Here is a 15387-nt window from a genome sequence, read left to right as displayed (position 1 = left end):
GAATTGGACATTGAGGCCATATGATCAGGTCATAAAAGGTCGGACTCTGACCTTCTTTTTTCTCTGTGTCCAAGTGTCTTTGTGAGTCGCAGTCATAGTAAGCGCCATAGCCCCAAAGCCTCCAGTAATTCTGTCCCTCTCTTCTTAAACAACTAAATGATGTGACAGCCGATGCACGAGGCAACAGCAGAGTTGAGAGGAGAACGAGATCACTCAAGGAGATAAGATGAGATGATGCAGTGATTCAATACCAGACAAAGGTGTACCTGTGCCAGCAGTCAGGGGGCATGGTGACTTACAGAGCCAGTGTTTAAAATAATAGCCTGAGCACAAGTAACATTAAATAAGAGTCAGTTCTGGTGGAAAAAAGGGTGTTGGCAGAATACTGTGGGTTTAGATAATGTTTGTGTCCTTGGCTGGACCAACCAACAGTCCTACAAAATGTGTCAACATTTATGTCCATTGGCAATGCTGTCCCTCAGAAAATATGTTTATATATTAATCAGTTGTTCTCTAAATTGCATTGTGAGGACAAATGTAATTGCTGACTGAATTATGTTGGGAGTCAACACTTTTCTAATGCATGAAACTTTATTAATGCCTTACATAAGAGTTGGTAGGAAGTGGTCGGGATGGATGTGTGTGTACAAAGAGCATTGCTGTGACGCCAGATCCCAGGGTTTATACTCTGACTGTCATGTTTTTTTTGGCAAGAAAAACACTTTGTTAAAGTAAGGGAAATATATTGGTTAAATGTTTAGTTAATAAGAAAGATGAAGATTTAAAAAAAAGCAAGCTTTTATCTCCATCATTCAGCAAGGAGTCTTTTAAAATATGGGTTAGGGTTTTAAACAGAGTTTGTAACAGCTGCAGCTATTCAGGTTCTGGATTACGACTGCGCAGTCAGAGGTCTGGTCATGAGATTGATTGGCTTTCATATATCATCTCATGAAAACCACTTTATCGCTGAAACACAGAGCAGAATTAATCAACACGTGTGCCTGCAGAGGGCGCTGTTAATCAGTCAAAGTTACAGTGTCGCTTTAAGGCATATTGTAGAAACAGTAACATGTTCCTACCTACATCCACTGATGCACATGGAAACCAGCAACCTTAGTTACTGTGGGGTTAATGCCCATTAGATGCTTGTTTATACCATCTGTTTTAGGATAAGTAAGAGTTCCAGCTCTTACATGAATTCTTCTCTGTGACTTTTGTCTTGGTGGTGTCACAGCCCTGGCAGCTCTGATCACACCTGGCTGTTTTCAGTAGTAACCATAACCAACAACAATGTCACTGTCAGGTGTAAGAGATCCTGTTATACACCACTGCAGCATGGTGAAAACTTAAACCACATGAGATCCGCTGAAATATCTGCCTTAAAGGATTTCATTGGTTGGTCATTATGTCTATTGGATGAAGCACTTTTAGAGCATCCACAGTCTCACCCTCCTCTCCTGATGTAGGTGCTGAAGGGATGCAAGCAGCTTGTGATGTCAGTGTGTTCTATGGGTCGGATTCCTGGAGGCTACATCACCAACCATGTGTACAGTTGGGTGGATCCTCGAGGCCGGAGTGTCTCCCCACCACCCGACAGCCACGAGATAAACCAGAGGCAAGGACCCGGTATGGAGGAGAGGATGGTAAGAAAGACTGGTGTGTGTTTGTACTGTGGTGCTGCAGGAGAAACAAATTACAGCAGGCTGTTGTAGATGATGTGATGCATTGTAAAAATGAATAAAACATAAGAGATAACAATGCAGTGCAGACTTGAAAAGTCATTACTTTCTCTAAAAGGAGAGAAACAACTACGGGTTTTTAAAATAGCATCTTGCAGGTTCTGAAGAATGAATTATCCAGAATGATACAGAGGGTTTTGTGATCGTCCTTGCACTTGCCTGGCAGCACTTACTTCAGCACTGGAAAATGGCTCCCTGAACACAGTCATCATGACCTATGGTGTCGTGAGGTTTTGGATGACAGACTCAACCTACAGCAGTCGTCCGCCACAGGCCTGTGACGCAGACTGCTCCTCCACCATTTCACACTGAGCTCTTTGTTCAAATATTTTTCACTAATCTCATAAACCATGATTTTCCCCATTATTGCCTGAAATTACTTTTTATTGATAAACAGGTGTTCCTTAGAAAGTGCTCAGTGTATGTATACGATTGTATTAAAAATGCTTCTTTAAAGCACAAACGTTATGATGATGGCACTTTACACAAGAGGATTTTAATGAACTGGTTTTCTACATGGCTGAAGTTGGAAAACCCTTTACCGGCTCAGGAAAAGTGTCAGGCCAGCAACAATAATTTCAGTAAACTTGTATCTTCATTGTAATGACATTCTCAATTAGATGATATCCCTGAGTCCACTCTTCTCATAGGATCGATGGTGCTCAGGCAGGAATGGAAATCAATGAGCACACTGCCGCTGTAAGGTTCCTCTAAACATCCTCTAGTGGCTAAAATGCTGCCTAAGCTTCTTCACTCAGCCGTTGCAAGTGTGTATGAATACAACTCTGTATATGAAAGGGTATCAGTTGATGGATGATTCCTCTAAAAGCTGCTCAGGAGCTGATTTACTCCTGCTTCATTAAATGTTGGTGTGGCAGGATACTTAAGAAAAGTGCTTATATTTGCTGGAGCCTGGAGGACCTGGAGGAGAACTGATTAAAGGTTGAGGAAGGAAGTGCAGGTTTGGACCGAGGCCTGAGAAGCTGTTACCACTACAGAGGCTTGCCATATACAGTAAAATAGGGAGCCATTATTTGTTGGCTCCTCATCTGGAGAATATATAAATCTTTGTTATTGAAAATACGCCTGTTGAAATACAATATACCACCTCTCCTTTATGAATGTTGTTTATTCGAACCAATGACTTATACCTTATAATATAAAGATGGACAACATGACTGCTCCCAAAAACAAAGCCAAAACATTTTAGTCGACCCTTGGTAGTAGGTTGCAGTAAAGGTAGTTACATGCCTCCTCTGTATTAGGAGAGGGGACAAGGACCATTCCGAAAAGTCAAAGCACACAGCAAATCATTTTGCTAAGCCTGGTGTTAGTCAAATTAGTTTTCCAATGAAAGCCACAGTATTGAGATCCCTCCAACCAATTGTGAGCAAGTCTTAACCTTTTTGCATCTTTAATAGAGAGAGCATCTCTCTCTCTCTCTCTCTCTCTCTCTCTCTCTCTCTCTCTCTCTCTCTCTCTCTCTATATATTTGTAATTAGTACTTCTCCTTCTCCCCATGAAAGGCAGGCAGCAGTGTGAATGTTTGGTCGTGGTAGATAACACTTCACAGTGGCTCTGCTATATAAGCTACCTTCAGGAATAACCTGAGTACATTCCATATTTCAAGGTGCACAGGTGAAGATTATTTAAAATATGCAAAATAATTGCCGTAGTTAAATATTGGCATAATCAATTTTATATTATATTGCAATCACTGGGTAATAATTGGTTTTCTCTGAGGGGCTGGTTTTGTGTTTATCCAGTCTTGAGTCATACAGTATATTGCAGTCCATAGTATCTCTCATTTTATTCCACATCTTGTAACAATCAATCAATCAGGGGTTAGTTTGACTCTGAACACAGAGGTGGTTATGGGATTTCTTCCGTTAACAGATTTTTAATTCACATCTGTAAAATAGCTGGTTTATCCTCAAACACACATTTTCCAATATTGAGGATAGCACATGTGCCATATGTGCATCTATTGACGAACGAGTCAGCTGTGTTCCCTGCTCGGACAGCTGTAGTTAAGTCCATTTTTGTATTTCACCACCCTTGGATAATATGGAATCAAACTTTTTACCTATTATTGTCCCTATTGAGACCAAACCATTTCTCCCCTTCTCCCCTTGTTTTCGAGGTTTATCTTGGCCCTTGAAATGGAGCCACAAGGGGTAGTGGTTGAAATCTTCCCCTACGAATTGGGACTGCACTTCAAGAAGCCATTACATCATCAGTTGTCTTAGTGAAAACCTGACACGTCATCAGTAGTCGTTGATGTAAACATCATTCGGCTGACCAATGATGTAACTTATTCCCTCAAGTGGTGAACACAAGTCAGATCAGGCCAAGAAGAGGCTCAGTAGGGGCCTCTGCTGGTCCCTTCTCCCAACATTCCGAATGATCTAATTCCTGCTTTCCCTCACTCTTGGGCAGGAACTCAAGTTTCTGAGATTCAGCCTAAAACCTTCAAGCCAATAGCTGCTAACCTTTTGAGTGCTATCGCAGAACTTTATCATCTGTAGGCTCTGCTTTTTGTATCCGCTGTACCAGACTGTCGATAACCCCAGGCTGCATTTACAGATCCTGTCCATTAATCACAGACAGAATCCATGACTGAATATAACCGTTTAGACATGTTCTTTAATCCTGCTCAGCTAATACACATTTAGCAAGGTAAGCTATTAAACTCATTTAGATTGTATCTATATCACACTTTTCCAGTAAATAGTTTAAGTTGCATTCACATACACAGCACTTCATTCAGATCTTCTACATGAACCACTCTTTGGCTGGGGCAATATTATGTCCCTGCAGAACGAGAGGCTTCAGTTTCAGGAACGCAGTTCTCGGACCCTTGTTTTCACAACAGCACCAACTAGCAAAGTGGATGATTATTTAAATAAGTGTGTAGTTTATTTAATTATTTTATTTTTTTATTTGCCTTTATTTAACCAGGTCGGTCCCGTTGAGATACAATGACCTCTTTTTCAAGGGAAGCCTGGCCAAGACAGCAGCATACAAAAAATGTCAACAGTCACAAGACACACAAAAATCACATAACACAGATCAAATAAGATAAGTTCCCTGTTCCCTTAAGATAAGGCAACAGGACTAAAGCTCCGGATTCCCACCAAAACAAGAACAAGTGCGGTATGAAGCCGCTCCAATTTCGCTCACACGAGTCTTCAAAGTTTCAAGGTTTATGAGCTCCTTTAACTTTAGAGTTTTTTGCAGTGCATTCCAAGCAGCAGGTGCAGCGAACTTAAAACAGTGCTTACCAAATTCAGAGTGTACTTTGGGCATAATTAATAAATAAAGCTCATTTGAACGTAAGCAGTTATTGCTCTGGGATTTAAAGATGTACTTACATAAGTAGTGGGGGAGCAGACCCAAGATAGCTTTATAAATAAAAATATGCCAATGTATAAGGCGGCGTGCTGCCAGAGATGGCCACTCAACTCGAGCATATAAGATGCAGCGGTGAGTGAGGGCTTTACAACCAGTGACAAACCTTAAGGCACCATGATATACAGTGTCTAGAGAACACAGACAGCTTGCTGGCTCATTCATATATAAGAGATCACTGTAATCAAGTACAGGGAGGAAAGTGGTAGGACTTTTTTCTGGTAAAAAAAGAAAAACAAGATTAAGTATTCTCTGTTGAAATACTTCACATTTCATTCTGCCCAAATGCTACTTACTGTCTTTGTTACTGAGAGTTGCATGTTGATAATTTGTATAATTAGAATAAGTTCACCGTCAAGTAGAATAAAGATTGGAATCATATCCTATGGTCTTTGCAGTCACTAGAGGTCCACCACATATTTTAAAGGGGACATATTACGCCCATTTTACCACAGTTGATATGGCTCCTTGGGGTCTTAATGAAATGTCTCTAACATGTTTTGGTCAAAGTACCACAAGGATCATTTAAAACAGCACCCTTTTTACTCTGTCTAAAACAGACCTCCTCCCCCCCCCCCCCCTCACCGCCTGCCCCCCCTCTCACCAACAATCCATCCCCTTCTCACTGCCCAGCCCCTGACACACACACACACACACACACAGACACAGACACACAGACACACACACACAGACATACACCCACAGACACAGACACACACACACACACACACACATCTTAAATCTCCCCTTAGCATATTTAAGGTTGTTAAAATAATTTTAAGTCACTGTCCTACACATATATTTCTATATCCGTTTGTTGTGTTTCTTCATTGAAGCTAGCTTACCACCAGAAGCGAGCCGCTGACATGGAGCCAGCAGCCCGACATCAGCTAGCGAGCCCGAGCTGAGGAGAGGGCTTTGGCATTTGACTTACCCCAACCGCAGGCTCTGCTTCTCGGCTAGATCTCCGCTGCTTCCCTGGAGGGCTGCCACATGCAATACTGCTGTAAAAATGTGCACAAGTGTACTGATGTTGACATGTTTTATTCCGCTCCCGCTTCTGTCTCTCTACCCCGCACCCCACATTCACTCCCTCATCCCATTGGTCCCCAGCACACCAACATAGGGCTTCCCCATTGGTCAAACCCACATGTCAATCCACTATTACAAGTAACATTGAACAACACCACGTCTTCCCTTTTAAGATAACAAAACTGTTGTTTCGAAACCCTGTAAGGAAAACAATGTTAGGCACTTTAGTGAATATTGGAATTTATATGAAACAAGTGCATTAATTAAACAACTGTTGTTCCCTGAATTTTCACATTGTAACATAAAGTGTTTTACTACAGTTACTAGCTTCAACTAAGCGTTCACATAACCATGACACCAAACACAACAATAAATCAACATATATTTCAGAGACTTCTTTCACTTCATTTCAGTTCAAAAGTTAAGCCTAGTGGTCCAATGACGGCTGTCCCAGACCTAGTTCTGAAATTTGGAGTCTCTGCAGGTAAGACTGGAGGTGTCACGGCAGGCGACATGGGAGCCTGCTCTGACATGAGCTGCTGTGATGGCGTCCTCTCTTGTGTAGGCGTCTGTAGAGATATTAGATGCAGGCGGTTGCGTCTCACCACCCCCTGAGGTAAATCCACCAAATAAGACCTAGGAGTTTCTGGATCACAGTTCCAGACGTCTTAGCGTCGGTGACCGATACAGGTACTCCTGGTGACAAGACACTGAGCATTTTTGCACGGGGACGCCTGTTGTAGTGTGCAGCATCTGACATCTTCTTCTCCTTTTCCTTCTGAGCCAGTGCGTTGCTGTCAGGCAGTGTAGGGTCCAGATGCGAGGGAACAGTTGGCACAGTGGTGCGTAAACGTTGGCCCATGAGAGGCTGAGCCGGGCTGTATCCATTCTGAAGGGGAGTGGCTCTATAAGCGAGTAGAGCCAGGTAGGGGTCATCTGCCTTCTCCAGAAGGGTTTCCACCGTCTGGACCGCCCGTTCTGCTTCGCCGTTACTTTGCGGGGACCTCGGGCTGCTGGTGACATGTCTGAATCCGTATGAAGCTGCAAACAAGGCGAAGGCCTGTCCAGAAAACTGAGGTCCGTTATCTGACATCATTACCTCCGGGATGCCATGGCGAGCGAAGATTGACTTTAGATGCGTGATGATGTCGGCGGACCTGGTGTGATATAAGAGTGCAATCTTAATATATCTCGAGAAGTAGTCGACATCAAGTAAGTACGTCTTACCTCCCAGCTCAAAGAGATCCGCCCCCAACCTTTGCCATGGTCGGTCAGGGTGCTCTGAGGGCATGAGTGGTTCATTGTGATTCTCTCTCTCTTGTATGCATGTTCTGCACTTGAGTACCATGTCGTTTATCTGCTGACCGAGTCCCGGAACCGTTCACAGGCCCATGTGAGGCCCAGAGCCTCCTTTTCAACTTGTGCATAGCGTTGTTCAGTTGTAGAGAGTGACCGCGATGCATAAGCCACAGGACACCATTCGCCGTCCACCTTCTGGAGAATAACGCCTCCCAAGCCATACGATGATGCATCGGCTGATACTTTTGTGTCTCTGTTTGGGTCCTACATGGCCAGCACTGGAGGAGAAGCAAGTGCCTCCTTCAGCTCTTTAAACGCCATTATCTGGTCAGTGTCCCACACCCAGCAGTTCTTTTTCGAGAGGAGGTCACGGACTGCTTTGTCTTTTTCAGCCAGATGAGGAATGAATTTTCCGAGCTGGTTGACCATGCCGAGAAAACTCCTCATCTCACTCACATTTGTGGGCTCCTTCATCTCCGTGATAGCCTCCGTCTTCTTCGGATCGGGCCGAATGCCAGTGACCGAGATGATGTGACCCAGAAAGGCCATCTCGGGCTTGGAGAGTTCACACTTTTCCACATTGAGGGTGATGCCTGCCTTCTCCACTCTTTGCAGCACAGCATGGAGTCGAGTGTCATGCTCATCTTGGTCCCGCCCCCATACTAGTAAGTCATCTACGTGGCAGACCACACCCTCTAACCCCTCTATGACTTCTGCCATCATGCACTGAAAGTGTTTGGGTGCTGAGTTGATGCAGAAGGGAAGGCGGTTAAAGTGGAACCGCCCAAAGGATGTTATGAATGTGGTGTACATGACTGAGTCTTCGGCCAAGGGGATCTACCAGAACCCCATGTTAGCATCCAATTTACTGAACACTTTTGCTCCAGCAAGCATGCCGAGGGACTGATCCACAGACGGCAGAATGTACTTTTCTCTGCACACATACTGATTCAAGCCAGTATAGTCCACACACAGTCTCAGGCGTGGACTGTTTTTCTTTGGTAAGACCACCATACCGGCACACCAGTCTGTTGGCTCCTCCACACGGCTGATGACGCCCAGTTCTTCCATTTGCTGGAGCTCTTCCTTGACTTTCCCCACCAGCGGCAGGGGAATTCTCCTAGGGGTTTTCAGTGAGAAAGGCACAGCATTTGGTTTACGTTTTATGTGATATGCCCGTTTCACCTCACCTAACCCACTGCACAGTCTAGGGTACGTCGACTTGAGAGTGTCCAAATCTATGCTGTCAACACGTTTGAGCAGGCCAAGGGCTGTAATGGCTGGAAATCCAAGCAAGGGCGTGCTCAGATTTTTGACCACATAAACCTTCTACATGGACTGCTTGACTCCACTCCTCAGCTGCAGTCTGGCGAACCCTGACACATGCAGTGGAATCCGTCCCGGACCAAGCAAGGGTCTCTCTGCTTCCTGGAGAACAGGCTGCTGTGCACTGGAAAACATTCTGTTCATATCAGTCTGTGACACAGCAGTGACATCCGATCCGGTGTCTAGTTTGAACCTGATTGTGGTGTTCATTATTCCTATGTTTAGCGGTCCATGCAGCTTTGTCGGACGTTACAGAACCCAGGAAGAAACTTTCATCCTCCTCCTCCGTCTCAATACCGTTCACGTTTTCGCCTGCACGACAGACACGCTGAAAGTGGCCTTTTTTCCACATGAATGACACTTTGCGTCGTTGGCAGGGCACTCATGTCTAGGGTGAGGTGGGCCACCACATTTGTAGAACTGAGAGCTATTTGGATTTCTACTCTGGCTGCTGAAGTGGGGCTTTGCTCCATCACTTTTGTATTTGTTGAACTTGGGCTTCTCTCTTTGCTTTCTGCCTTCAAACACTCTGTCCACAGTGGCAGCATCCATCTGCACTACACTACTGGCATCACTCCTCAGTGTGTTTTGTTGCTTTTGTATCTCCTCTGATTGTCTTGCCATGTTAATGGCTTTTTCCAGGTTTAAATCCTTCTCCATTTGCATGCATACAGAGAGCCTTGTATCAGCCAGTCCCACTATGATGCATGTAGGGCAGTTACAAAGACGTTGACTGTCTCATTTGGCTCCTGTTTGCGCATGTTAAAACGCGTGCGCTCATATACAATGTTCTTTCTAACAATGAAGAAAGACTCAAATCCATCCCTCACTTTTGCGTATTGCTGCTGGTCCGTAGCACTTAGTTTTAAGCTTTTCAAGAAGTCATCTGCGTCGTCTCCCATGCAGTATATCAAAGTGTTCACTTGGTTGACTTCGGAGCTTGCATACAGATTACTCGCCTGGCGGAATCTTTCAAATCTCCGGATCCATTTGGTCCAGTCGTTCGCCTAGAAAAGTCAAAGGGTTCCGGCGGCTGGATGCTAAACGTAGCGCTGGGAGCATTAGCCGCCATGCTAAGATTAGCTGAACTATTATCTACCTCCCTACGGTAGTACAGCGTTTACATGTCCTGGATACAGCTACACAGCACTTCTGACACCATGTCAAGTTTGCTGAATAATGCGCATGAGATAACTGTGTACTGATGTTGACATGTTTTATTCCGCTCCCGCTTCCGTCTCTCTACCCCGCACCCCACACTCACTCCCTCATCCCATTGGTCCCCAGCACACCAACATAGGGCTTCCCCATTGGTCAAACCCACATGTCAATCAACTATTACAAGTAACATTGAACAACACCACATAAACAAACACAGAAACGCCCCCCAGAAGCGAGCCGCTGACAGCATACCGACGACATCACCCAGCGAGCCCGAGATGAGGAGGGGGCTTGGGCTTGTGACTTACCCCGACCACAGGCTGTGCTTCTCGGCCAGATCTCCACCTCTCACCCCGCTCACCGGCTGGTTAGCGCCCCCCCTAGCTTCCTAGGTAACACCCGCAGCCTTGAGCTAAGGAGCGTGCTATGGCTCGTAACGTAACCCGGTCTCCTCCTCCACCAGATCTCCGCCTCCTGGCTATGCCATGTAGACCGACTGTGGCGTCAATTCTGGTCGTATTCCCATTCGACGCACTCTATCGTATAGTTTCTTACATAGAGGAACCACAACAAATGTGATTTTTCATAATATGTCCCCTTTAAAGGTTGGAGAGAAGCAATATTCAAGAACATAAAAAATACATTTTCAGATACAATTTAAAAAAAATCGCACATGCACACATTGAACAAAGATTAAAACATACAAGAAATTAAGTCCAAAAGGTAAATGCAACCATCTTTGATTGAACTTTTCCTTCTTTCTGTGTAGTTGGTTTCCAATGCTTCTGGGAAATTCCTCCATCTCACTGAAAAACACTGAAAACATAATAACTGCTGGGTTAACATAAATACTGGTAACACTAAAAGAGGAGTACATTAATTAACATTGCAATTTCTTGAGGCATTGCATAATATTGATTAAGATTAATGCAAATGTATAAAAGAAAATACACTATGTACTCTAACCTTCATATATTTGGCCAGTAAGGTAGACCTGGTCAGCCTCTTACTGGGATACATTCTTCAACAGAGTGAGGCCAAAATGATATCTAACAAGAAATAGATTATCTTTAGACAATATCATTTAAATATATCATTATATTGATATAGAATAGCAAGCCATTATACACAGGTCTGAACACAAATAACTCAGAACTATCTCAAACTAACAGAAAGCAAACTGTTGAAAATGCATTTACTATCAACGATACCTACTCCTACTTTAACTAGCTAACATTAACTTTGCTATTAATTCAAGACAGCGGAATTGTCTTTTCAATCAATCAATCAATTCACAAATCACAGTTTGTCTCATAGGGCTTTAACATTGTGAGACATCCTCTGTCCTTAACCCTCAGCAATAATAAGGAGAAACTACTAAAAACCCTTTTAATAGGGCAAAAAAACGTATAAACCTCAGAAAGAGACACATGTGAGGGATCCCTCTCCTAGGACGGACAGAAGTGCAATAGAATTCAGGTGTAGGAAAATATTTCCTTTTTTTTTTAGCTTGACATATAGAATTTTGAAGGATAACTTCAATTCTATATGTCAAGCAGTCCTGCTGCAATCATAGTCCATGGTCAGCAACCAGCAACATCATGATCCGCCATCCAGATCAGATGCCACTATAGTCCACAATCATTTCCACTGCCGCCAGTTAGGATCCATCATCAGGTGCCGACCTCGGTCGTGGTCCACCACCATTATATGATGCCAACGCGACACAGGATCCGCTATTACCACTACGATCAGCCCGCATGATATAGAATCCGATATACTGGATCAACCATTGCGACCTCGGATGCGAGATCCACAAATCGTAATCCATGATGCGGCCACAGCGGGCCCGGATCTGCGGGCGATAAAGCAAAGGGATTCCGGGGAAGGGGTCAAGTCAGTGACATGTACTGATGAGATATTTGATAGGGAGGAGGAGAGGATGAAGAAGCTGGAAAGAGAAGCTTGTGTGTCATGTGTAATAAATTCCCTTTGCGTCTTAGCGTCATCAGGGTTTTTTGCCTTGTAATCAATGATACAATGATACATTGACTGACTGGCTACTGGTTTGTATGGTAGTACGATGAAAACAATGTGGCCCACTCAGTAGATCAGCCATCAATACCTCTATGCCTTTTTAAACTAAATGCTTCCTATTTTAGAACATAGGACAAGTACCGTTCTGCCACACTAATTAGCTCTAACTATAAGCTTTATCAAAAAGGAAGGTTTTGAGCCTACTCTTAAACGTACAGATGGTGTCGGCCTCCCGAACTGAAAGTGGTAGATTATTCCACAGGAGAGGGGCTTGATGGCTAAAAGCTCTGGCTCCTACTCTACTTTTAGAGACTTTAGGGATGACAAGTAAGCCTGAATTCTGGGAGCGGAGTGCTCTAGTGGGTTGATAAGTTACTAACAGCTCTTTAAGGTAAAATGGCGCTATATTATTCAGGGCAGTAAGTCTTTAACGACTTACTGCTGGCGCCTGATAGTAAGGTTTGTTGTAGGTGTGAATTAAAGGACAAATCAGGATCAAAGATCACTCCCAAGTTCCTGACTGTTTCATTGGAAGCAATTGGGCAATGTCTTCTAGCGCAGCTATATCATGAGATAATGTATCTCTAAGGTGTTTAGGGCCAAGTATTATAACCTCTGTTTTATCTGAGTTTAATAAGAGAAAATTGCGGGTCATCCAGGTTTTTATTTCCTTGAGACATGCTCGAAGTTTAGTTAATTGATTGCTTTGTTCAGGTTTTAATGACAAGTATAACTTGGTGTCATCCCAGAGCAGTGGAGTAATATAGACTTCCACTAGGAAACATTATCAGGACACCCTCTGTGGAAGTCTATATAATGAGAATAAAATTGGGCCGAGCACAGAGCCCTGTGGAACACCATGACTCATCATTAATTTGCATGAATTGGGAGCGATCAGAAAAATATGATTTAAACCAGTTAAGTGCGGTTCCCACTCACTCATCGTCATCCGCTTATCCGGGGTCGGGTCGCGGGGAGAGCAGCTCAAGCAGGGGGCCCCAGACTTCCCTTTCCCGGGCCACATTGACCAGCTCTGACGGGGGGATCCCGAGGCGTTCCCAGGCCAGTGTTGAGATATAATCTCTCCACCTAGTCCTGCGTCTTCCGGGAGGTCTCCTCCCCACTGGACGTGCCTGGAAAACCTCCCAAGGGAGGCGCCCAGTGGGCATCCTTACCAGATGCCCGAACCACCTCAGCTGACTCCTTTCTAAGTAAAGGAGCAGCGGCTCTAATCCGAGTTCCTCACGGATGACTGAGCTTCTCACCCTATCCCTAAGGGAGACGCCAGCCACCCTTCTGAGAAAACTCATCTCGGCCGCTTGTACCCGCGATCTCGTCCTTTCGGTCATCACCGAACTGTTTTTACTGGGGAGTAGCACATGGTGAGAGGGACGGTTTGAGCTGCGCTCCTCCTGAAATCTGCTACCATCTCTACAGTTTTTAAAGCGTTCAGCTCCAGGTGGTTCTGGCTGCACCAGGAAGCCAGGCTGTTTACTTCCTCTCTGTAGGCGGCCTCGTCCCCATTGGAAATTAATCCAATAAGGGTTGTGTCGTCAGCAAACTTCAGAAGTTTTACAGAGGGATGGCTGGAGGTGCAGTTGTTCGTGTAGAGGGAGAAGAGGAGAGTAGAGAGCACATAACCCTGTGGGGCTCCAGTGCTGATGGTCCGGGTGTCAGAGACAAGCTTCCCCAGCCGCACACGCTGCTTCCTGTCGGTCAGGAAGTTAGTGGTCCACCTGCAGGTGGGCTCAGGCATGCTCAGCTGTGTCAGCTTGTCCTGTAGAAGAGCTGGGGAGATGGTGTTGAATGCGGAGCTGAAGTCCACAAACAGGATCCTGGCGTAGGTGCCAGGGGAGTCGAGGTGCTGGAGGATGAAGTGGAGTCCCATGTTGACTGCGTCGTCTACAGACCTGTTGGCTCTGTAGGCAAACTGCAGCGGGTCGAGGAGGTGGTTGGTTATGGTCTTGAGGTGGTTCAGCACGAGGCGTTCAAAGGTCTTCTTCACTATGGAGGTCAGGGCGACTGGTCTGTAGTCATTAAGGCCTATGATCCTCTGCTTCTTGGGAACAGGGATGACGGTGGAAGATGTCCGTGAATACTGGAGACAGCTGATCCGCACAGTGCCTTAAGGCCGGCGCATGCTTCTGTGTTTTCACGGCCCTGCAAGCGCAAGAGCCCTTCCGGGCCCCTTACGTGCTTATGTATCTCTTCTTACGTGCTTACGTGCGTCGCCCCATTTTTGTAACTAGACGGCAAAGCGTTACGAGCCTCCCGCAGCCCGCAAGGGATGTGATTTGTCTGTCTTATTTCTGGTTTCATGCCACATAATCACCGTAGAAACAACGGAAGATTTAGAAGAATCAATATGGACCAAATAGAAGAGCGTTTGGCAGAAGAGATCCGAAAATATGATCACTTGGTTAACCAGTCACTGCCAGAAAAAGGCTACGAGGAGCCGCAGTGGCTATGTAAATAAACAATCGACGAAGAAGAAAGAAGGCGTCTCTAAGGTCGTCTTCGACAAAAAACATTACTCCGCCTAGTGTTCTGGCGGCGCATTGCTTAATAAGACGTGCAGCGCTTGGGGAAGCTTGGGGAAGCATGAATGACAAAGTGTCCTGCGACACAGCTGCGTGAAAAGCCGCCGACGCAGTTGCAGAAGCATGCGCCGGCCTTTAGTGTTGAGGGGGAGACAGCGTCTGGTCCAGCTGCCTTACGGGGGTTCAGTCTCTTCAGGAGCTTATTTACATCTCTCTCCTGAATTGAGAGAGGTGTGATGGGGTGTGATGGATGTGTGATGGGGAATGGAGGGGATGGGGCAGTCTGGGGCCATTTTGTGGGGGGGGCTATTGTCTTTGTCCAGGCTTGGGAGAAGAGGTGTGATAAATGCGGGGGGGGTTTTAGAGTGTCTATCGAATCAACAGTAGAAGTCATTCAGTTTGTTTGCAAGTCTCAAGTCTTCCACAGAGTGGGGGGATTTGGTTTTGCAGCCGGTGATCACTCGAAGGCCCTTCCAGACAGACGAGGAGTCGTTGGCATGCAAACTGTTGTTCCAGTTTCTTTGAATACTGTCGTTTGGCCTCCTTAATCTCCTTGCCAAACAAGTATTTAATCAGTCTGAACCTATCCATGTTCCCACTCTTGAAGGCCACCTCTTTCTCCAAACGAAGCTGTTTGAGCTTTGCTGTGAAAGAAAGATTAAGATATGTTTATTCATACCAAACACATGCACAGACATGCACAACACACCCCTGCAATGGCAGGCAAATTCAACCTTTAACCTATTTAACCCATCTGTGTGCAGGACACACAGAGCAGTGAGCGACCATGTACGGCGCTCAGGGAGCAGATGTTGGGGGAGTAAGGTGCCTTGCTCAGGGGC

The 15387-nt window shown here is 45.2% G+C and overlaps 1 protein-coding gene across 1 annotated transcript in view; it reads left to right on the top strand.

The window, feature by feature from the left end:
- Window positions 1-15387, top strand: part of whrnb (whirlin b) — a 97267-nt gene that overhangs the window by 36249 nt on the left and 45631 nt on the right. The window contains 1 exon segment of the mRNA XM_062381156.1: window positions 1467-1643. Coding sequence (XP_062237140.1) covers window positions 1467-1643 — 177 coding nt within the window.

The sequence above is a fragment of the Platichthys flesus genome, chromosome 3, assembly GCF_949316205.1.
Source record: "Platichthys flesus chromosome 3, fPlaFle2.1, whole genome shotgun sequence".
Taxonomy (NCBI): domain Eukaryota; kingdom Metazoa; phylum Chordata; class Actinopteri; order Pleuronectiformes; family Pleuronectidae; genus Platichthys; species Platichthys flesus.
This window is presented reverse-complemented; position numbering and strand designations above follow the sequence as displayed.